General features: G+C 35.9%; 1 protein-coding gene across 2 annotated transcripts in view; it reads left to right on the top strand.

The window, feature by feature from the left end:
• LOC111049886 (homeobox protein araucan) overlaps positions 1-26115 on the top strand; it is a 183729-nt gene that overhangs the window by 674 nt on the left and 156940 nt on the right. The window contains exon 1 of one of the 2 annotated variants that reach the window (XM_039430067.1): positions 23220-25495. The exons of the other annotated variant lie outside the window; for it this stretch is intronic. Within the exon in view, the coding sequence (XP_039286001.1) occupies positions 25454-25495 (42 nt within the window). The 5' untranslated portion in view covers positions 23220-25453. Of the gene's footprint in view, positions 1-23219; positions 25496-26115 lie in introns of those variants that run through there. 2 annotated transcript variants of the gene reach the window in all.

Below are 26115 nucleotides of genomic sequence, written 5' to 3'. Positions count from 1 at the left end.
AGCCTGTGATGGTTTTCGGGAAGTTGTGTAATTTTATAAATAATTGAAATAGATGAATGAATAATAAATAAGAAGTCATGATTGAATTTACACTATGAACAGAGAGATATTGCGGAATTTCTCCATATTAAGGTGAAATGAAAACGATATTGTCAGATGAAGATGAAGATGATGCCTTAGTGCAATGAAACTTAAATTTGGCTAAAATCAATAATGTGGTACTAACAATATCGTTTTCATTTCACCTCAAGTCAGGATTGTATTGAAAGTCAGCTATGAATCTGTTTAAGCTTCTAGTTTCTCGAACTATCAGTTCCCCGTACAAGTATCACACTTAAAGTTTGGCTAAAACAAATTATGTGGAACTGACAATATCGTTTTCATTTCATCTTAAGTCAGGATTGTATGAAAAGTCAGCTGAGAATCTGTTTAAGCTTCAAGTTCTCGAACAATCAGTTCTCCATACAAGAGTTACACTTTGAAGTATTGTATAATACACTGAAATGTTTTTCTTTGTATTGTATTGTATTATTAGCAGAAATAAATTGACACATTAACAATGATTTAGATCTCAGATCTTTGTGAATAATGACTTACCTGAAATATTAACTAATGTTAGAACAATATAAATGAGTTACATTTTTCTGAAAATGACACGTCTATAATGGAAGTATAGCTTGTGATAAAGAACTTGATACACAGGCATATAATCATTGAATGTATTTATAGTGAGGTCCACGTTATAATGGCAGTGGATAAAGATAGAAGAATAGCAATGCCGTTTCTCTGCATTAATTAATTACATTTCTACACTGTAAAAAACATAATTGGCATAGTTGTGAACCTAGAAAAGGATAGTACCACCGGCTTTGTTGAATAATAGACAAGGATAGCAAAACCAAAGTTGATCAAATACTGGCATTATAACGTGGACCTCACTATAGTATTCTATTGTAGTATACTATTAGTATTCTATAGTATTCTATTGTATACTATTGTATTTAAGTATTTACTATTCCATTGACTATTAAGGTGGGTACAGATTTACGCGCCGCGATCATGAGTATTTCACTTTTAATCAGCTGATACCAAGCTTTTTATATCTGTATCTTACCGTTTCTGTAAAAATACAGACATAATCAGCTGATTAAAAGTGAATTGCTCATGTTCGCGACGCGTATGTCTGTACGCACCTTTACATTTGAAGCTATTCCTATCAACGAACTCTTCCATGATTTGTTGATTGACAACTTCTATAAGATCACCCTATGAGATTTGAATTAGAATATAGATATCCTAGTTGAATAATGTTTTTGTTGAAATCTGCCAAGAATATTATTCCAAGGATAAATGATTGCAAATACTGAAAACTGAATACTTGGTGATTTGGGGCTCTTAAAACGCTTCTTTGATTGTAAAGATCTGTTGCTCAAATTGAAGAGTTAGGCCCGCCGCAAAGTAGACGAACGCTAATCCACGAAAAGCAGCCCACGCCGTGGGATGTTTTGTAAACCATTGCTAGGCTTCTCTAGACATCTGTGTAATACATGCAATGAATAGTCCACTTGTCAGCTGGTTGATTATGAATAATTCTACAGCAATGGTTTACAAAACATCCCACGGCGTGGGTTGCTTTTCGTGGGTCTACTTTGCGGCGGGCCTTAATGTCAACGAGAAACTAGTTTGAAGCTTGCACAAACTTGTGATTAACACATTGAAAGATGTTGAAATTATAACGATACCTGAAAGTCTATTTAAAATTCGGAAGACTTCTCAATCAGAGTTGATAACCGCGAGAATCGTAGATACCATTCTTCAGAAGTTGATTAACTTAGTTGTGATAATTGATATAGAACTTCAGGTTTGTTATGCTATAGATATGGCTAGTTTGGACTTTGAAGATGTTGGACGTTCAATGAAAGTTTGATCGACATTTTAACGTCAAAAATTCCAAGTGGCGTTCTGACCTGTCGATTTATATTGAGGACGTATTGACTTATATTGGGAACGTACATTTCCTATAATTTGCTTCAGTTGGTTGCTATGACCACAGAATACAATTACGGAATACAAATACTGTATTTATATTCTGTGCTATGACAAAGTATGTATACGTTTATGTGCTACGAACACACAAATTTCACTTTTCATCAGCTGATGCTATGTTTATCATACTAAGGCCTGGTTGCACAACAGTCGGTTAAATTTTAACCGTGATTAATTCCACGAGAACCAATCAGAGAAGGCATTTTTGAAAAGACGGCTTCTCTGATTGGTTCTCGTGGAATTAATCACGGTTAAAATTTAACCGGCTGTAGTGCAACCGGCACTGAATTTCACTGTTTCAGTACAAATACAGATTAAATAAGTTGAAAATCAGCTGATAAAACTGCGAATTACGCTGTTTCCGTGGCGCAAAAGTCTGTACGCACCTTAATTGTAAAGCCAAGCGTACACCGAACGTTTGAGCAAAATTTGATGTGCTCATAAACTTAATATAATCAATTATCACAAAAATAGAACTTCAATTGTACTGAGCTGTAGAACCTTTAGACTGTGTATTCCAAATTAAGGTTTAGAACACTTTTGGGCGAATGCCTGTTGTTTTTACCTGTTTTTCACCATAAAAATGCGAATTACGCTGTGTCCGTGGCGCAAAAGTCTGTACGCACCTTAATTGTAAAGCCAAGCGTACACCGAACGTTTGAACAAAATTTGATGTGTTCATAAAATTGATATGATCAATTATCACAAAAATAGAATTATCAATTGTACAGAGCTGTAGAACCTTTAGACTGTGTATTCCAAATTAAGGTTTATAACAGTTTTGGGCGAATGCCTGTTGTTTTACCTTAATTGTATTTGTGTATGAATATGAATGAATATCTAGAACTTAATGCTCACAAGACTAATATCTGATAATCATCATAATAATATATGATCATATTCTTGGAGTTCTATCGATGTTTTCAGCTATAAATATTTCCTCCTCACCCCACGTTCTTCGCTTTCTTGTCTATTCATTCTCATCATTGTCTTCCCCCAACTCAAATCTTCTCTTTTCTTTCTTCTCCTTTTCCTCTTTCTTCTTCTCTTCCTTTTCCTCTTTCTCCTTCTCCTCCTTCTCCCCTTTCTGTTCATCTTCTTCCCCATTTTCATGTTCTACTTTACCTTTCTTCATCCATTTCCCTCGTCTCATTCGACTCCATCATTCAATTTCCTCCCTTATCGAATTGTTGTTTCTCTCCACAAACTTGCCCACACGAAGACACCAGTGCAACATCTCCCAGTCTCAAAGAGCATGCGCAGTGCGGTCTCGTATTTAGTGATGTGACTTGACGATAGTAGCCAAACAACAAAGGCAGAGCCGCGCCTCTAATATTGTACCTTGTAAGGCACGAGGGAAAAGAATTACACTGTTCACTGTTCAAGTACGTCACCCTATCTCCTCTTCTTCTTCTTCTTCTTCTTCTTCTTCTTCTTATTCTTCTTCTTCTTCTTCTTCTTCTTCTTCTTCTTCTTCTTCTCTTCTTCTTCTTCTTCTTCTTCTTCTTTCTTCTTCTTCTTCTTCTTCTTCTCTTCTTCTTCTTCTTCTTCTTCTTCTTCTTCTCTTCTTCTTCTTCTTCTTCTTCTCTTCTTCTTCTTCTTCTTCTTCTTCTTCTTCTTCTTCTTCTTCTCTTCTTCTTCTTCTCTTCTTCTTCTTCTTCTTCTTCTTCTTCTTCTTCTTTTCTTCTTCTTCTTTTCTTCTTCTTCTTCTTCTTCTTCTTCTTCTTCTTATTTTTCTTCTTCTTCTTCTCTTCTTCTTCTTCTTCTTCTTCTTCTTCTTGTGCACCCTCTCTCTTTATTTCATTCCACCCTCTTCTAACCAAGCTGCAACTTGTCCCTCCATTGTAAAACGCTCGTTTCGGTTTTCATGGCGTCACCACTCTGTTCAGTACTTTCATTACTCATTTCTCTCTCTCACACACTCTCTCTCACTCACTCTTTTTCTCTCACTGTATCTCACCTACTCTCTTACCCCCTCTGTCTCACATACACACACATTCTCCCCATATAGCTCTTGCTCGCTGCTCTCTAACTTCCCTCTCTCTTCTACTTACTCTATTCATACTCTCTTGCACTTTGACTGTCTCTCTTTCGTTCACTTTATTGCCTTCACTTTGCTCTACGCTAGCTGCTCCCTGTTCAGAAATCCTGTTCGAGTTTTTGTACTGTTTCTAGCCGACACAGGTAGCTATTGAAACGGAATACTGCTTTAAGCCTGTTGGAGTAATTGTTGTGAAGGAAGCAAATCGATGAATGATTATGATGTGGTTTGCTGAAATCCAATGAAAAGTTTCTTTTTTGTCAAGATTGTGTTGTCGAAAACCTTATTGCCAACGTAGTTCAGTACTATATTGGTGTAACTCTTTCCTAGATTTAAAGTTATAAATATTTTTGCAGATTTTGTGATGATACTCCCATGTAACTTAACTGACTTGGAACTCTTCCCTCATTTTGAAACTACAAATTTCAATTGTTTTCATTCACAAAACTAATATCAATATAAAAGTAGACAATTTGGACACGAGCCTCTAGGTTATTTTCTAATCAAGCATGAGATTCGTATATATAGAATGTATTATTATATGTATAGCCTGAATGAGAATAAATTACTACTATATACACAAGTTAGTGGAGATACTAAAAATATACATATACTACGAAGGAGATTCAATTCTGATTGATCGGTTTCACAAATCAACTTAATTATTTTCAGCTATCGAATGATGGTTTCGTACATGTACAGAGTTGGTAAAAATCATGGAAACAGTTTAATATTTCTCTGTTAGTAATAGTTATTTGATAGTGGGTTTCATCTGGGATCCCACTCGAATTGAAAATATACTTTTCTGTCGCTTCAAAGTCTCTCAGTCCAAACATCCGTGTAGAAGAGATAATTATCAAGCTGTTAACATTATTGATTTCCACCAGTCTCGTATGAAACGTCTGTGATTAAACTAGAAAAAATCTTATCAATTATTATTAAACGAAAATCCAAATTAAATGCTGTGAATCACCCCCAAGGCTTCTGTTACTGCAAATATTGACAACAGGGTAAACAGCTAGATGGGAATTCGATGAACGCTACTATTAATAAAAATCTGGTGTGGCGCACTCACACAACTTCCCTTGCCGTTATGAGAATTGATCACCTGACGCTAGTGTTCTCGCGCATCTCAAGTCTACTATTCAAAGATTTGAGCCAGCTAGTGACAGGGCAATAAAGCTGGAGACACACGAGGTCTGCTATCTCTTCATAGTGAATCATTTGATAGAATCAACAGTTGCCAACAGTTTACAATTGGATAAACACATTTTCTCGAATATCGAGCTTATTTTTAATTTTAGGTGAAAATGTTACTGAATATTAATTGTAGAGATTCTCATGCTCAATCCATTTCACTCAAAACTTTTGATTTAAATCGTATCTGAAGCTTGATAATTGAGAATCTAAAATCAAACTTTGCATAGATGGGGCGGAGCTCCTGAAATTTTTACAGATATGGGACTTGTGGCAGTTGATAGAGCTTATCGATTACCATTTCAGGTATAAATTAATTTAATCGTTGGAGCCGTTTTCGAGAAAATCGCGAAAAAACCCTGTTTTTGACAACATTTTCGCCATCTTAGCCGCATCTTGAATCGCATTTGATCAAAATTTTTCGTGTCGGATCTTATAGTCTAAGGACTTTACGTTTCAAATTTCAGTCATTCCGTTAATCGGTAGATGATATATCGTGTACACAGACGCACATACACTCATACACTCACACACACATATTTCAGACCAATACCCAAAAACCACTTTTTCGGACTCAGGGGACCTTGAAACGTATAGAAATTTAGAAATTGCGGTACCTTGATTTTTTTCGGAAAGCAATACTTTCCTTACCTATGGTAATAGGGCAAGGAAAGTAAAAAATTATTTGTCAGCCTATTTCCATCTGTGAAAAGAATATCTAATTCGTTTGGGAGACAAGTATCAAGTAGAAATAATACTCAATCAGTCAGCTCACAACAAAACATTATCAGAAATTCGTGACTAACTATAAATGTTGACAATGATACGGCGCACCACACTTACTTCATCCCGTCACCCAAAACAAGGATCAGTCACGGTTACGCTTTCACACGCACGCACACTCACACAGGAGACATGATGTGTCACGTGCTACCCCTCCCCCACAAGAGCCCCAAAAACTGCCCCTGTGTAGACACCGACCCCAAAGCGCAATTCCGAAATTTCCCCCTCCAGCGGTGTTCTGCTAACCCCTTTCCGAAGGGCGCTTCTTTCTATCTTCTTTGTTGTTATGTTGGAGGCCCTTTTTCGACTCTTATTTATCAGCTGCCTTGCTTTTAAGGGTTGTTCGTTCACAAATATAATATAACTACTGCAAATTAAATAAGTTATACAGATGAAGTAAGGTTTCTCTCATACATTGCTTGTATCATAGAGTGAAGATATTATTTAATAATTGATAAAATTTAATATTATAGTCATTGACCGAACGTAGTGATGTCTATGTTTCAACTCGATTTCCTTTTGTCTATCTGTATGTACGCGATCTCGGCCAAACGAGTTGATAGAATTCGATGAGATTTGGCAGGAATTTCTTTTTCAACTGCGCGTCGATGTATCCACGAGGTTTTTGAAATTTTTCATTTTCAGGATAATATGAAAGGAAAGGAATCCCCATACTTGATATCACTATATATCATCTACTTTAAAGATAGGATCAATCAGACTATAGAATTATTCATAATCAATCAGCTGACAAGTGGATTATTCATTGCATGCATTACACATATACCTTCTTCTTCTTTTTCTTCTTCTTCTTCTTCTTCTTCTCTCCTTCTTCTTCTCCTCCCTCTTCTCGTTGACGTTTTTTTGCCTCTGTTATCCTCCGCTTTTTCTACTGTCTTCTTTCTTCATCTGTATACTCTTTTCCCTCGTTTCTTCCAGTCCTTAATCTTTCTATGACTCCCCTGGCTATCCCTTCTCTATCTATATTTATCCCGGTTTCCTCTTTTCTGTCCATTCTTTATATGCTCTGATCCTGGCTCTACTTTCTCCACAGTTCGGCTACTCTCATACATCTATTCATTTATTTAAAGATTGATACATACAATATCATTTCCAATTATGAATGATTGGGAAAGGAACAAAATGTTTAAAGCCCAAAACTCTTCCTTTCCCGAATTTAGATAGGAATTGTCCAAAAATAGGTCATGTTTACACTTTCGAGTCCAAATATATATAAAACTGAGAATACAGAATTCGGAAAAGTTGAAATCCAAATTTAATAAGAATACTTCACTGAATCATCACTGATAACTGAATGATACTCTATGAATAATTGAAAATTTAAAAACTAGAAAATAAATTTAATCTTACTCTCAATCACCTTCTTTCATCATCTTCTGCTCCTCCATCCCAATTCCTCGCTCTAACAATCCCAAAAATTTCCGAACCCTTGTAAATATAACAGCTCCTTCACCTCAACCTCTCCCTCTTTAAATCTATTCTGCAGCTCTCTCCACTGTGGTATGTCTTTTCACAAATAGCAACAATAAGCAGTCTTTGCTTACAGTATTTTCTCACCCTGTACTTACTGTAGTTGAGTGTTGGATTAATAAATAGTGCCCTACCAACTTTGTAAAGTGATTTCACCCCTTCGCCATAGAGGGGTAGAACTACGTATTGAACGTATTCTGGTTTCTTAGCTACCCTTCAGCGACCAAAACACTTCAGTTGGTACAAGTCATGCTATAATTATCGCATGTTCCTTATCACCATGTTCTTCTCCTTCCTCTCTCTCTCTCTCTTTTTGGTAGAGAGCTAGTGGGGAGGATATTTTTAATATTCTTTCCGAAGAATGGACATTGATATGTCCAAAGCTCCGCCAATTTATGTAGATGCATAACAATATAATTATTATCTATAGTTATTATATTACAAATTTCTTTTTCATATCATATACAGTTCAATAATTATTTTCTTAGTCTATATTATGTAAATTCATCTATAATTTTGCTGTATTGTGAGCTATTGTATATAAGTCTATAAGCCATTATATATTGTAATCTACATAAATAAAGTACTCAATCAATCAATCAATCTCTGCTCTCCTTCTATCTCACTCACTCTCCAATAGAGTTCTCATACTTGAATAGACATAGATGTTACTATCAATACTAGTAGCTACTTCTAATCACTCTATAACTCAATTCAAGTACAGTGAGGTCCACGTTATAATGACAGTATTTGATTAATATTGCTGTTGCTATCCTTGTATATCATCCTTGTGTCATCTCCGTATCATCTTCGTATCATATTTGTATCATATTTGTATCATCTTCTGTCACCTTCGTATCATCTCTATATCATCTTCCTATAGTGATGTCCACGTTATAACGGCAGTATTTGATTGATATTGCTGTTGCTATCATTGTCTATCATCCTTGTGTCATCTCCGTATCATCCTTGTATCATCTTTGTATCATCTTCTGTCACCTTCCCATCATCTTTGTATCATCTTCCTATAGTTAGGTCCACGTTATAATGACAGAATTTGATTGATATTGGTGTTGCTATCCTTGTCTATCATCCTTGTGTCATCTCTGTATCATCCTTTTATCATCTCCGTATCGTATTTGTGTCATCTTCTGTCACCTTCGTATCATCTTTGTATCATCTTCCTATAGTTAGGTCCACGTTATAATGGCAGTATTTGATTAATATTGGTGTTGCTATCCTTGTCTATCATCCTTGTGTAATCCTTGTATCATCTTTGTATCATCTTCTGTCACCTTCGTATCATCTTTGTATCATCTTCCTATAGTTAGGTCCACGATTTAATGACAGTATATGATTAATATTGGTGTTGCTATCCTTGTCTATCATCCTTGTGTCATCTCTGTATCATCCTTGTATCATCTTCTGTCACCTTCGTATCATCTTTGTATCATCTTCCTATAGTTAGGTCCACGATTTAATGACAGTATATGATTAATATTGGTGTTGCTATCCTTGTCTATCATCCTTGTATCATCTCCGTATCATCCTTGTATCATATTTGTATCATCTTTGTATCATCTTATGTCACCTATATATCATCTTCCTGTAGAGAGGTCCACGTTATAATGACAGTATTTTATTAACATTTGTGTTCCTATCCTTGTTTATCATCCGACAAAGCAGATAGCTCTGCAGCTCTGCAACGTTGCTAGATCATCAATGTTGATATATAATTGATCAACAAAATATTGAATCCAAATCATGAAAAATTATTATTCAATTATCTAGAAACATTTTTCTTCACGGATAAATAAATAAACGTGATTGATCGTTTTCGACAAGAATGAACAGTCATATTAGATCAGATATTCCGGTGTCAGCTATTCACTATTGAAGGCACTGACAAGGCAGAGAATCGGCAACGCTTTCTCCTTTCTTCCTGTACTGCTATTATAACGTGAACCTCAATATACTCTTAGTAGTTTTCGATTAAAAAAAACTGTAGCATATTGGAATTTTAGACAAAATTGTCAAATAATTTCAAAGAGTCATATACTACTCGTTCGACACTCAATAGTGTTCTTTCAATTTCAAAACTACGAAACAATCAATATTATCATAGAGAAAAGATGGTACATAGAGATATCCCATGGTGTAGGGCGTTTGTATTCCAATTTTCAATGTTAACTCAAGCCGATAGTCCCAGTAGTTGTTTTTCGTGAAGCTGTGTGACGCTGGTAGTCTCTCATACCCTTGCCATTCTCACACTCTTATACCAACAAAATAGTTAAGATCGACAATAATCAACTATAATCAAGAATATTTGCAAATCAATACTCTAGTCTATGTTCACATCCCTGTATCACACGGAAACCTCCTATTAGTTTTCATTTTCAAAATAGGAGGCACATGACTTCGTTATTCCAAATATGACTTTGTCACACTTTTATTAAAAATTCAATGGTTGAAACCACGCAACAGAATAGTAATATACACTATACTTTTGTAAAAGGAGAGTATATTACTATAATGGTGTCCCTCATCTTGCAAAACAGTTCAAAGTACATCAAAACATGTCGATCCTCAATTTTGTTTGAACACAATATTTTAAGTGGTTTCAGCTCTATAATTAGGGCTCTACATCAAAATCGATCAATGTAAAACCATCAACATCGATTGAAAAAAGTCTGTTGATACCATTTGTCTCAAAACCACGCAACATGAAACATATTTGTTTGAAAATCAAGATACTCCCCAATTTTGCAATTGTTTTGGTCGACTCTGTTTCAATCGCACGCAATCGATTATAGTTCCCTCCACATTTTTGATCAACAGAATGACTGTGATAATTGCAGACTAGCTCTTCAATTTTGTTATAGCTTTTTGTTTTTTTTCCGTAGTTGCTATACTTGTTTTGCGAGGGAAGCTTATCTAGATTGGATATTCTGTTTACGAAAACGTGTCCTCATGGTGTTATCGAACACTTTATCAGATTTTGACATGAATTCTGTCCTATGATCTACAAGGAAGTGGTAATTCAATTATTTATTATTCATCGATGGAATAGGTTTCCACCGTTGGATGGCTTCAGTATGGTTTTCCAAGTTTTCCAGCTTCTAGTGACTTTGATCATAGTATTAGACCATATACAAAATCCTTACCAGTATTGTTTCAATTTAAAATGCAATATTCTTACTGGGGACACGAAGCTATCAAACCTATTTTTATCAACTCTCATTATCTTAATAATAGAGAAAATTCCGGTGATGAGGATGTAGTATAGTTTTAAATTAATAATTGATTCTGGAAAATATATCCATGATTGAATTGATAGCTGTTTGTTGGATTATCCTAGAAGCATGGTAACATTACTATTCATGGTAACATCTACAACAATTTCACATTATTATATTTGATAAAAATGGTAGTTCTTGTTGAAGGTAAGCACAATCGAAGAGAACCAACTCATTTTATTTCAATTTCAATACACATCTCATTAAATACAAAATTCATATATATTTTTAATCCCTCTAGCTTTAAGCTATTTGAGGAATATTAAAAAAAATACTAAAACATTTACTATGTTGCAATAACTTACATAATAAACAAATATAAATATATATTATATTAAATGAATGTTATTAACAAAGTAATTGGAAATTCATAAATAATTACTGATAATAAAATGTAAAACCTTCCCATATAACTATTAAATGATCGCTAGTCTGACGAAACTATTGTGAGCTTGCATTTTTACTGTAAATCCAACCATATGTCATATGTCAATCATCAATAATTATTGCAATGAAAAATAATTTCAATTTTGTCCGAACTTTACCCCTTCTTTGTAAATTTCGCAATTCCAGAGGCAATGAGTTCAGAGGATATGGTATTCTGCACTCTGGAGTTCTTTTACCATAATTATTGTTGAATCTCTGAGGCCTATATATTCTGTTTCTCAATCCATAGTTTATTTCATTTATTTCTCTAAATTGGTTTATGAAATAATTCCGTGTCAAATCAGTATATTTGGCTAGGGCCCCCATGGACATAATTCCCAATAGCTGGCGATCAATACCATTAAAAAGAGTTCTTATAGTAAGATTGACGTAATAAGATCAGTAGAAATGATAGAAAGACATTTTTGGCACTTTTCCTTTACAAGAAAAAGTGAGTGCCTTCTTTAGTAAGAAGCTGTGATTCAAGTCAACTTTGCATGCGTAATATAATATCAAACGTAGAGTCTCGTTAGGTATCGTCAATCTCGTCAATATCTCAAATATACTATATTCACCATGAAAAAGTATCTTTGCTATCTCACCTAAGCTATCTTCTTTCTAAACTTTCCAAAACCAAAGCAAATAGCAAAAAAGGAAGATTCAATAGCAGAAAAGGAGAGCAGATACCTCTACCCTTCTCCAACTCCGCACCGTTGTGGATATTTTCGAAAATACTTTTGCAAAACCTTAAGAACAAGATGGAGGCTGGTTAGAGGTGGCTTCAAGTTACAGAAGTATTGGCAATTATCAAGCCGACAGTCCCACCCCTGCCCCTCTTCTAAGTTTCACCCAGTCATTATGGCCTTTTATGGAACGACGGGTTTGTGGTGCCCCGTGTGGAGGGGAGGGTTGTTGGGGGAGGAAAAGGATGAGGATGATGATGATGAGGTGGTGGAGAAAGAGGAGGAGGAGGAGTCTGTGGAGGAGAAGGAGGAGGAGGAGGAGTAGGAGGAGGTTGAGGCTCAATTTACAAAAAGCAGGCGTCGTGGTTTGACCATTGTTCTGTGGTCTTCTGGTCCGACATTTTGTGGTCGGTGTGAATGCTCTCATAACAACGTTAAGGTTACATATCTGTAGACTTGTTTTTGGAGTTCTGAAGAGATATTGGATTATGAGTGATCTTTAGAAGATAAATTAATACTCTATGGAATTATTACTTCTGTGTAGTTCATACAGGAATTTTTTTATGGTTTTCTTAGCTCTCATTACAGTTGTGATTCTGACATTATTTGACCTTATAGTGAGGTCCACGTTATAATGACAGCATTGATCAAAATTGGTGTTGCTATCCTTGTCTATCATTCAACAAAGCAGATAGCGCTATCTTTTTCTAGTATTTCCAAAACCAAAGCAGATAGCAAAAAAGGAAGATTCAAAAGCAGAAAAGGAGAGCAGATACCTCTACCCTTCTCCAACTCCGCACCGTTGTGGATATTTTCGAAAATACTTTTGCAAAACCTTAAGAACAAGATGGAGGCTGGTTAGAGGTGGCCTCAAGTTACAGAAGCATTGGCAATTATCAAGCCGACAGTCCCACCCCTGCCCCTCTTCTAAGTTTCACCCAGTCATTATGGCCTTTTATGGAACGACGAGTTTGTGGTGCCCCGTGTGGAGGGGAGGGTTGTTGGGGAGGAGGAGGAGGAGTATGAGGATGATGATGATGATGATGATGTTGATGATGATGATGATGATGATGATGATGATGATGATGATGATGATGATGATGATGATGATGATGATGATGATGATGATGATGATGATGATGATGATGATGATGATGAGGTGGTGGAGAAAGAGGAGGAGGAGGAGTAGGAGGAGGTTGAGGCTCAATTTACAAAAAGCAGGCGTCGTGGTTTGACCATTGTTCTGTGGTCTTCTGGTCCGACATTTTGTGGTCGGTGTGAATGCTCTCATAACAACGTTAAGGTTACATATCTGCAGACTTGTTTTTGGAGTTCTGATGAGATATTGGATTATGAGTTATCTGTAGAATATAAATTAAAACTCTATGGAATTATTACTTCTGTGTAGTTCATACAGGAATTTTTTTATGGTTTCCTCAGCTGCTCTCATTACAGTTGTGATTCTGACATTATTTGACCTTATAGTGAGGTCCACGTTATAATGACAGCATTGATCAAAATTGGTGTTGCTATCCTTGTCTATCATTCAACAAAGCAGATAGCGCTATCTTTTTCTAGTATTTCCAAAACCAAAGCAGATAGCAAAAAAGGAAGATTCAATAGCAGAAAAGGAGAGCAGATACCTCTACCCTTCTCCAACTCCGCACCGTTGTGGATATTTTCGAAAATACTTTTGCAAAACCTTAAGAACAAGATGGAGGCTGGTTAGAGGTGGCTTCAAGTTACAGAAGTATTGGCAATTATCAAGCCGACAGTCCCACTCCTGCCCCTCTTCTAAGTTTCACCCAGTCATTATGGCCTTTTATGGAACGACGGGTTTGTGGTGCCCCGTGTGGAGGGGAGGGTTGTTGGGGGAGGAAAAGGATGAGGATGATGATGATGATGATGATGATGATGATGATGATGATGATGAGGATGATGATGATGAGGTGGTGGAGAAGGAGGAGGAGGAGGAGGAGGAGGAGGAGGAGGTTGAGGCTCAATTTACAAAAAGCAGGCGTCGTGGTTTGACCATTGTTCTGTGGTCTTCTGGTCCGACATTTTGTGGTCGGTGTGAATGCTCTCATAAAAACGTTAAGGTTACATATCTGTAGACTTGTTTTTGGAGTTCTGATGAGATATTGGATCATGAGTTATCTGTAGAATATAAATTAAAACTCTATGGAATTATTACTTCTGTGTAGTTCATACAGGAATTTTTTTATGGTTTTCTTAGCTGCTCTCATTACAGTTGTGATTCTGACATTATTTGACCTTATAGTGAGGTCCACGTTATAATGACAGCATTGATCAAAATTGGTGTTGCTATCCTTGTCTATCATTCAACAAAGCAGATAGCGCTATCTTTTTCTAGTATTTCCAAAACCAAAGCAGATAGCAAAAAAGGAAGATTCAAAAGCGGAAAAGGAGAGCAGATACCTCTACCCTTCTCCAACTCCGCACCGTTGTGGATATTTTCGAAAATACTTTTGCAAAACCTTAAGAACAAGATGGAGGCTGGTTAGAGGTGGCCTCAAGTTACAGAAGTATTGGCAATTATCAAGCCGACAGTCCCACTCCTGCCCCTCTTCTAAGTTTTAAACCCTTGGTTCAGAAACCCTAAACTACTAGGGGAACTAAGGAATCACCAACTAAGAGAAACGAATACAGTGAATAATAATAGAACAAAATAAATCTCATAGCACCCTTTATTTAAAAAAAAAAAACTTTAAAATAGTTGAACAACTAGTTTCGGTTCAAAGAAGATCGTGTAAACCGAAACAAGTTGTTCAACTATTTTAAAGTTTTTTTAAAAATAAAGGGTGCTATAAGATTTATTTTGTTTTATTAATTTAAAAGTAGCCCATGTCAATGAGTGTTTTAGTAAATAATAAATAATACTTGAAATAGAATAAATTATAAAATAGATCAAATAAATGAGGAAAAAGAATGGGGAACAATGAGGAATCAATTACTTTATAGAAGTTGAATAATTCTCAACAACTATAACCCATTGAATCTCTGTTTCACATCCAATAACAGAAACCAAAAACCATGCTTCAATCACCCATACAGTATCATCCTCATAATAGCAGTTGCAGTACAGTATTTGGTGGCAAAATCATCAATGGACTCCATTCATTAGAAGAACAGCATACGCGACCATCGACACAAACATGTTTTCAAAGCGGAAACATGTTTCAAACACGTTTTAAATCGTCGTTCAGTTGTACAGCGATTGTAGGGTTGTAGGGTATCGATGTTTTGCGGTTGATGTTCACATTATTTCAAATGTGTGTGGATGCAAAATGCAAAATTCAGTCAATCACAGAGAGAGAGAGGAAGAGAATGATGAAGGGAAATTGTGAAAGTGGGTGGAGAGAGAGAAAGTAAGAGAAAATGATAATTGCCTTTGTCAAGGGTGGAGTTGGGACTCTAGGTCCTCTCTGTCACACAACCCTAGAGAGAGAAAGATATTGGAAGAGAGGAAGAGAAAGAGAGAGAGTGAGTTTGTGTGTGAATATACACTTCACACTTCGTCAATCACAGATTAGATTAGATTAGATTTCTTTATTTATGTATGTTACAATATTTATTGTCTAAATTCACATTAAATGAATTTCACATCAATGAGAATAAAGATTGAATGCAATTAGAATAACGATGATATAATATCGTGATGTAACTTCATAAATCGGCGGTGTTTCAACAAATAATTGTCGATTCTCTAAGAAGGATATAAAATAGTAATATAGAGAGAGGGAGTGAGAGAGAGAGAGTGAGGGAAAGAGAGAAAATGATTAAGGGAAATGGTGATAGGGAGTAGAGAGAGAGTGTGAGTGAGAGAGTAATAATTATATTATTGGGGACGGAGTTAGAACTATAGGTTCTCTCTGTCACAAAACCCTAGAGTGAGGGAGATAAAGAAAAGGAGTGGATAAGAGAAAGAAAAAGAGAGAGAGAGAATGTGTGTGTGGATATGCACTTCAACACTCAGTCAATCACAGAGAGATTGATTAATTGATTGATTGAGTACTTTATTTATGTAGATTACAATATACTGGCTTATACACTTATATACAATAGCTTACAATACAGCAAAATTATAGATGAATTTACATAATATAGACTAAGAAAATAATTATTGAACTGTATATGATATGAAAAAGTAATTTGTAATATAATAACTATAGATATTATATTGTTATGCATCTACATAAATTGGCGGAGCTTTGGACATATCAGTGAGAGAGAAAAAAAGAGAGTAAGGAAGGAAGAGGATAAAAGAGAGAGCGCGAGAGTAAAAAAGAGATAAAGGGAGGTGAATGATGAGAGAGATTGAAAAAGAGATAAAGGGAGTTGAATAATGAGAGAGAGAGAGCGAGAGTGTGAGTGAAAAGGAGATAAAGTGTGATGAATGATGAGATAGAGAGAGAGTGAGTCAGTGAGATTAAGAGTGAAATGACGAGCGGCATCAAATTTTCCAATTTTGCTTTCCTGAACGACAATAATCAAATTCAAATCTGTATTCATTGCTTCCAATTGCAATGACATCTGTAATCAATGTTTGTGTTGTTCTGTAAGTGGCTCGAATATGATGCAAAATTCATGTCGTATGGTTACATTTTGTCGTGTTGTACGACCGTATCACGATTGTTGTACGATTATCGTATTTATCTAGTTGTACGATTATCGTTGTGGTCTCGTTAATTTGTTTTCTGTATATTTGATTGCCAAATTGTGTAGTACGATTGTTGAGTTATTTAGTCCTAGAATCAGGAGCTAGAAATAGAAATAGTTTTTGATGGTTAGTGTCTGATGTCTGTAGGCTACATTATACCATTGAAAACATACTTTGAACTATGCCATAAAAATACCAAAATCCAAAAGTCAGACGAACTTATCATAGAGGAAATATTAATAAGAATCTGCCATCAGTATTTATTTATTCTCCAATCACTGATTGATGAAAATGACATTATAGTTGGCCAAACGAAAATGGGTCCCTCAAGGTCAAAGCTTGCTCTTGACACCACCACCCGTCTCTACCAACACTGTTGCCACTTTGTACTAAGGGTGGCTAGTAAGAGAGAAAGTGAATGTGTGTGTGTGAGAGAGGGTGTGATAGTGGAGTAATGTTATTGTGGGGAGTATTGTTTGTCTTCTCTGTTCAAAGTGTGATGGGAATCAAATGAGAATCCATGCAAATTGAAAAATGCAGAGTGAAGTGGGCACTACAAGAATATTGACTAAAATAAATAAAATTACATCACTCCACTTCCAATTGATTATTATAAAAGTCTTCAAGTAACCTTTATGAGGTAATAGCTCAGTTTATAAATAGTTGCATTTATAAAGAAAAATCTAATCATCATTATAAAATTGGATTTCTTGATGTCATGACTCAAGAAAGAGTTATATTATTTCCTTCATTTCATGAGAATATAGCGGATGATGGGAGGAGGTAACGGGGGATGTTATTGTTCTAACTTCAAAGAATGACACAATAGAACTTTTGAACCTGACGTGCTCAAAAGAATTTGTGACAGGTAGTGACGGGGTGTAGAAATAGTCAATGTATATCGACTGGTCGATTGAGGGGTGGCCACCAGTGGCAACATTGCAGTGGCCTTGAGAGACCCATTTTCGCTTGGTCAACTATAGTAGTCGAAACATGTCGTGACGAAATAATTTGAAGGTTACTCAGATTTATAGAAATAATAATAATATCGAGCAAACCTGACTGGCTCAGGTCTGGTGTCAGAGTTTCCAGGTCGCACCTGATTAATTACAGGGCCTCTGACATAACCTGACGACTGTTTCCAGGCAGCCGGGACCGACGGTTTAGCGTGTCCATGCGAAACACGAGAATGGCCCGAGTATAAGATCTTGCTCGAACCAGGGTTTGAATCTGAATCGAAGAGAAAGTTATTCGAGTGAGTAAATTATTTTATTCTGAAAAGATTTTACAAATCTCCAATTATTGAATGAAAAAGACTAAGGAATTGTCAAAAACCACAAATTTATTGATACTTAGAAAGACCGGTTTCGGTTATTACACCATTGTCAATCTCTGATAAACTATAAACTAAATATTTCTAATATATTTAGTAAACTAAACTGTCTTCAATTATTCGTCTATGGCCGGATTGACTAGTATACTTTCCATACCTGTTTCTTTCTCCAATTAAAAGAGTTTATCCCACTTTTATGACTATTTTTCAAATAAAATGAGCTAAAGGTGACATTTTCCAACTAAAAATATACTTCGAACGTGAAAGATTTTATTACCGATTACGTTATGATCTCTCAAGTTCTGTTGCGAAGCACGGGTCATGTTCTAGTTATATCAATATAATAATTGATAGATTACAATATATCATGTAATATGTCCAGGTTATGTAAAACTATGTTTATAAGATATACTATACCAGCAATAGAGATAGAGATCCTAATTGAATTATTACAATATTATGAATAATTGTAAGAATGAAGGGGCTAGTTAGGCTACCTTCTTCACATATAGAGAGTACAACAGCAATGATTTTATTATAGGCTTATTGCTCATCAACAATAATTAATTTCCGTCTTTCGAAATCACCTTTTTGAAATGTTTATTATTGATCCATAGTTTTTCATTTCGACTGGATTATCACAAAATAATCTCAGGGAGAGGTTGTTTGAAAGTCTTCATAGGTTTCTATTAATTTGAAATTAATCACATTATTAGTCTATCATTATAAACATTATACTCATACTTATTTTTATAAATGCGGATTTTCTGATGGAGTATATTTTTGTTTTTCTCTATCAATTATTCATTATTATTTATTTCTTTCAATTAATCATTGGAGTGATCCGTGGTCTAGTGGATAGAGAACTTGCGTAGCAGCATAGAGATCCCGGGTACAAACCCTCTCACAACCAAAAGTTTTTTAACCAGATCACTCCCGTGTTATCGGATGGGCACGTTAAACAGTCGGTCCCGGCTGAAGTATGACAGTCGTAAGGCCCATTGACGGCTCAAATTAGATATTCAGGCTGTGGCACCTTCCCGCAAGGGACTCCCCACCAACAAAAGCCATACGAATTACTTTAATTAATCATTTTGGAAGCCTCAACTCATTCAATTTATGACGGAGAACAAAATATAAAGTGAACGCAAAACTCAAAAACTCATCGGACTATAATTGAAAATTTGATTCATTGTCACAATCTAAATAAATCCTGAGTAAATTTTTGTTGTGCTCTATCAATTCATTGAAAGCCTCTAATATATATCATATATTATGCTGAAGATGGATAGATTAAAAGTGATTGTATGAGAAACTATTCAAGTTCACAGATTGAGTTAGTAAGGTGAAATCCGTTATTTTGTTGATATAACTTTATTCAATTTATGACATCGAACAATAGAATACAACTGAATACAAACCTCGAAAAGTCACTGGACAATAATTGAAAATTTGATTCATTGTCACAATCTAAATAAATCCTAAGTATATTTTTGTTGTGCTCTATCAATTCATTGAAAGCCTTTAATATAAATCATATATTATGCTGGAAGATGGATAGATTAAAAGTGATTGTATGAGAAACTATTCAAGTTCACAGATTGAGTTAGTAAGCTGAAATCCGTTATTTTGTTGATATAACTTTATTCAATTTATGACATCGAACAATAGAATACAACTGAATACAAACCTCGAAAAGTCACTGGTCAATAATTGAAAATTTGATTCACTGCCAGAATCTAAATAAATCCTGATAAACAAAGCCAACTCATCAATAAATTTTCTAGCAGAAAAAATAAAGCACTACGAGAACGCAAAACAATGCTCTAAAATTCCAAACAATGAATCTCCGTAATAAATTATACCACAAATAGAGAAGAGAGGAGAAGAGAACGAAAGTGAGAGTGAGAGAAAGAGATAGTGAGATAACAAGAAGTGACAAGAGTAAATAATATTTTATATTAGCACCATATCATCAAAATAATAATGAAATGATATTCAAAACAATATTGATTGGACATCGATCATTTCTAACAAACCTAGTTATTATTATTTATTATTTATTTATTCATTCATTTATTGTATAAAATACTATAATCATAATACAATTATGACATTGGAGGAAAAACTAGGCTGAGCCTGTACTATTTCTCTCCAAAAATTTTGATAAAATATTATCAACTATCATACAGTATATAAAATTATTGCTTCACAACATTCATATAATATGAAAAGAGATGCCCTAAAAATAGACAATAAAATGATAGAAAAAATATGAAATATTAAAATAGATATGAATTATGCCCTAAGCAGAAAAGAGACAATATATTATGAATATCATGAATAGATGTAGATGAGAACCAAACATTCTCCATAACTTAACTATAAATTACATGATCCAATCAATTCCTTTCACCCAACCTTTCCTACTCTCTCTCTCTCTCTTATATATCTATGTTTATCACATATATGTATCATCTAGTCATCATCCACTTTGTTTATCGCTCAACAAATTCGTTCAAAACCCAATAATTATCGAATTCTATTATCCATGGAACAATAAATTCCAGCATCAGCAGATTTGCTGAAAGTCAATGAAAGCAATAAGTTATTCTGCGTTAAAACCATGTATTGTTCCCAAACTTGATTTATTATTTACATGCGTTAAATGACGTGTACATAGCTGATTGGAACGGTATCAATATTTTACGCTCGTTTCAGTAATTTATTAGCTAGTTCACTCTAAACAATGAACGGGGCAACTAAATATTATTAATGAATTACTAGGCATGTACGAAAGTTGATGTATCCCATAGATTGTAACAATGTGTGTTAAATTTTCGGAAAATTGGGAGTGACGCGATCGGACTACAACAAAGAACCTCATAATTAATCAATTAAAATATTATCGCTGACGTTGTCAATTTTTCAATTAGTTGTAAACTCTTTGTCAGGAGGTAGAGCCCTGCCTGTAGTATGTATGTAACGGTTTCGGATTAAAGCATAATAATAATAATTGGGAAGGGGAGCGTCAATGTACCTCATGCACGAACAACTACTGTATTTCAAAACTCTGTTGATATTTTTCTGTTGTAGGGGTTGATAGGATGGATATGATTATCATCCCCTCAATGTCACTTTGTTTTGAAATTTATTCTCAACTATTTTGAATCGTGGCTGATATTTTTCATCTTTGAACTGTGTAACAGAGGGATGATATGGTTAATATAATTATCATCCCCTCAACATCACTTTGTTTTGAAATTTGTTCTCCATGTCACTTTGCTTCGAAATTTGTTTAACTATTTTGAATCGTGGCTGATATTTTTCAGCTTTGAGTTGTGTAACAGGGGGTTGATATAATTATCATCCCCTCAACATCACTTTGTTTTGAAATTTGTTTTCAACTATTTTAGATCCTGGCTGATATTTCTCAGTGTTCAGCCGTGTAATAGGGGTTGATTTTGAACCCTCACTCTTTTATAAAACTCAATCAACCATTTTGCAGCATCACCGCCACATTTTTTAGCTTTAAGCAGTGTTACAGGAGTTATATTAATCAGTTGAACACCAGTTTGCTATGAGAATTCGCTCAGTTATTTTGAATAGTGACTGGTGATCCTGGATCAGGATCCAGGTTTATAACAGGGGTTGTTATAATCCTCTCGGCCTCAGTTTGTGATGAAATTTGTTATTTCAGCGACATGCACATTAGCTCTAGTGGTATTTCATTATGAAATTGGATTAAGAATTTTAGTTTTCCACCAGTGGATAGAAAAGTTGTGCACATTCGTAGAAACATTTTCAAACTATATCGTTATTTTGTCGACTGATATTTGAGATGTATGAAAGAAGGTTATGTGTAGAGGAAGGAGAATAAGGAGAGGAAGAGAGAGATGGACAGTGGAGTGGAAGTGAGAACAAGTGTAAAAGAGACTAAGGAACGAGGGAAGACTAAGAGATTCAGGAAGAAGTAAAAACACCGGGTGTGGAGAAGACGATGAAAGAGAAAGAAACCTCAAAAAGCAACAACACACATGGTGTACGTAAAGAGTGAAAGAAGATGATAAGTAGAGTGAGATAGATAGTGGAGTGAAAGAAAGAGCAAGTGTGAAAGAGACTGAGAAAGAATAGACACTGTGAGATTGAGGAAGAAATGAAAACACCGGGTGTGAAGGAGACGATGAAAGAGAAAGAAAACCTCAAAAGGCAACAGCACACATGGTATCTTGTATGTGAAGGAGAACGAAGATGATAAGAAGAGGAAGAGAGAGATAGACAGTGAAGTGGAAGAAATAACAAGAGCAAAAGAGACTGAGAATTGAGAGAAGACTGAGAGAATCAGGAAGAAGTGAGAACACCGGGTGTGAAGAAGACGATGAGAGAGAAAGAAAACCTCTGAAAGCAAAAACAAACATTATAGCATGCACATGAAAGAGAACAAAGATGATAAGTAGAGGAAGAGGGACAGTCAAGTGAAAGGAAGAAACACTGTACAAGATTCTGAGGAACGAGAGAAGACTGCGAGATTCAGGAAGAAGTGGAAACATCGGGTGTGAAGAAGACGATGAAAGAGAAAGAAACCCTCTGAAATCAACAACACACATACGGGAGTTAGTAGTGTGAAGGTGGTGATAGCTAGGAGGCGGTCGCTCAACTGCTCTCTCTCTCTCCTCACGCTAAAGAGAGAGAAACAGTAGAGGAGGAGGTAGAGGAGAAGGAGCAAAGGATATTTGTAAAAAGGATGTCGGGGCAATTATAATTAAGCGAGTGCAAAGGCGTAGAGGTTGGTTTGGCCGGCGATCGATCGGGTCAAAAGCTTAGACCTGACAAAAGTGGAAAAACTAGGAGGAGGAGGTAGTGTTCGATGATGAGGAGGAGGTGTTGTTCGAGGAGGAGGGGTAGTAAGGAGAAGAACCGACGATGCTCACGACACAACACACACTAACACACACCAACACACATCTACAAGAAAATGTGTAGAAGAAAGCCGCCGCACATACACAAAACACGCGTGCGAACGCGAGACGGCGCGTGCGTGAGCGGCGGGGAGGGTTAGACAAAAGGGCGGGGCAAGATAGGATCACACCAACCTATCAGGTTGTAGTCGAGGCGTCGAAAAAAGGAGGGGCGACGCCAAAAAAAGAGGGGAGGTTCTGGTAGGAGAAGTAGTTTACTGTCTAACACTCTCCTCCGGATTTTTGAGAGTGGTGGTGGGGGGAATCGGATTCTAACCTAACAACGGTAGTAGAAGTCTGACTAGTCACACGTTTGTTACGGCTTTAGACACAACTGCGCGTTCCGCGTTCAAAACCGCAGCCGAGAAAACAATCCCCCCTCACTCCGAGATCGTTTACGTGTGTGTTATCATCACCCCCACCACACGACACACTGTCCATCACTACACACACACACGCGAGACGCGGAGAAAAAATGATCGCGGTGTTTAGTGAGTTGAGTTGACGCGGCGCGTTTGATCCCTGGTGTGTGGGACGTTTGAAATCGGCAGTTGACTACCGCTTGTTGTAAACAGCACTTAACCTACCGCGTTCGTTCGACTCCCAGTTACCTAGGAGATCCTCTTGTGTTTTTCAACTACTGTTGTTACACTTGTAGTTACACTCTTCCAAGACAAAAACAGTTAGTTACACTCAGTTTGTTGTTACAAGACTATCATCAAACACAGGTTTTCGTGAATTTGTGATCATCTGTGGAGAACTCTGCTAATTTACAAAAAGTTTCATCTGATTTTGTGATCATCTTCGAGAAACTCTGTTGATCTTCAAAAAGTTTCATCTGACATTGTGATTGTCTTCAGAAAACTCTGTTAATCTTCAAAAAGTTTCATCTGATTCTGTGATCATCTTCAAGAACTCTACCGATCTTCAAAATTAGTTACTCTGTGTTCATCCTCTAGAACTATACAAGTTACTGATCTTCTTGAGAACATCCTCACGATCAATCCACTGAACTTGATACTGATTTTGTGATCATCTTCAAGAACTCTATTAATCTTCAAATATTTTTTTGTGTTTCTTTTCTACAACTGAACACCCAGTTACTGATGTTTTTGAGGACATCTTCACGATCAATCTACTGAACTGGGTACTGATTTTGTGGTCATCTTCACCAAAACTCTACCAATCTTCAAAAAGTTCACTTGTGTTTATTCTCTACAACTGAGCACCCAGTTACTGCTATTCTTGAAAGTATCTCCACGATTAATCCACTAAACTAGGTACCTCTGTGATCGTTCAAACTTTACCTTGTGTTCATCATCTTCTTCAAAAGCTCAAGTTAATCTTTGAGTTATCTTCTGAAAGTGTGATCACTGTGCTACACGGAACTACCTCTACACTGTGACTGTAGTTCCTGAATTTCTGTGACTGTACGGATTTCTCCTAGTGTTTTGTTATTTATAACTTGGAACTTTAAATCCTCACATAGTGTTCAACCATCTCCACAGAGACTACATAGTTTATGAAGTGGCACTTCTGAGATTGTTTCGAGAACCTACAACCTCTTCAACATTTGATAGCCTACAAGGTACAGCTTTGGAGTTGATCATCTCCCTTCCCTAAATTGTGTAGCTAATAAATAGAAAACTGAGGAACATTGTTTTTAGTCGTGTGAGATGTCTCTGCTGGAAAGAACAGTGCATCAGATCTAGTCTCCAAATTCTAACCTCAATTATAAGAACTTTATAAAGATCTCAATCTGCCTGGTGTATGATATTTTAGAAGTTTCTGTTATTTATTTCAAAGAGTAGAACATTCGTATTCTCGTGATAATTTAGATGGAAAATAATTGTGCAAATCTCTAAATGATGACACTTTTTTGATGGACATAATAGTCTAGTCCCATCACTGTCATATACACCTTGTTGTAGAGAAACAGATTGACTCACAAACAATAAATTTCGAAAGTTTCTTCACTCCTCAAAATGTCCAAATTTAGGTTATTGTATAACTCTGGTAAATTGTTGTGTTGATCACAATGATTGACTCTTTCTAGTCTCAACATCATCATCGTAAAAATTTGTGTACTATTCTAGAACATAATTCATCGTCTCTACGAACTATCAAGCACCTTAGTGTTGTGAAATCCTACGAACACTACAACATAATCTCCAACGTGTTCCTGAGACAGTATTCTTCATATTATTATATACATAGTGACATTTTCTGTGCAATTTTCGACAATTCATCATCTCTCCGAACTTTGAAACACTTCAGTTGTGAACTTCAACGAACTCTAAGTCTCCTCCAACGTGTTCCTGAGTTACAACATCGTGTAAAATCTTTGGAAACTCGAGGTATTTCGAGGTGGAATTGTGAAGAATTTCTTGTTTGACACTGTCAATGTGCGGCGATGATGTGTAGTATGACTGTGCATTATATTTTGGTGGAATTTAGTCGGTGAAGTTAGTGGATTTGGACTAAGTCATCAACCAGTGACAGACTGGCGTTGACTGCAATGTCCGCCTTCCCGCCGTTTAGAGGCTCGCCGTCTAGCCAGGTAAATAACACTCAAAATTACACTAAATATCATTTTCAATCTTGAAGTTCATAGACTAGTCATAGACTAGACTTTGAAGTTATCATTCATGAAAGTAGACTACCTAATCCAGATAATTTTAGAGTTAGAGATATGATATTAAGTAGGTAGAGGTGACTGATAATTGATGGAATAGGATAGTATAGAGTAGAATGAGACGACCTAGACTGGTTTATATTAGTCTACTAATATAGTCTACTAAATCTTGAATAATTTTTATGTTCGGAACTGATAAACTGATGTAGTATCCATAGTAAGGCATTATTGGAGAACACTGATTCTATTCAACATATACTATCAAATAGCACTCGTATCAAATAGATGGGATTTCTGAAGACAGAAAATTTGTGATGGTAGTAGAGGTTTTCGATACTAAATGGTTAGCTACCCAGGTAAATGAGTGAGAAACTTGATTTTTACACTTGACAAAGTCCACTTACACCAGAAACGAATATTCAAGCTGATTCAGGGATCCGACGATGAATTTGAATTCATTAAGGCACTGGCCAGGTTAACACAGAGAAAAAAGTATGGGAAAATCCTTTGGATTCATAAAATCAAATGGATAGGAAATTTATAAA

This window comes from Nilaparvata lugens, chromosome 6 (assembly GCF_014356525.2).
Source record: "Nilaparvata lugens isolate BPH chromosome 6, ASM1435652v1, whole genome shotgun sequence".
Lineage (NCBI taxonomy): Eukaryota > Metazoa > Arthropoda > Insecta > Hemiptera > Delphacidae > Nilaparvata > Nilaparvata lugens.
The sequence above is the reverse complement of the archived record's forward strand: the minus strand, read 5'-3'. Positions and strand labels throughout refer to the sequence as shown.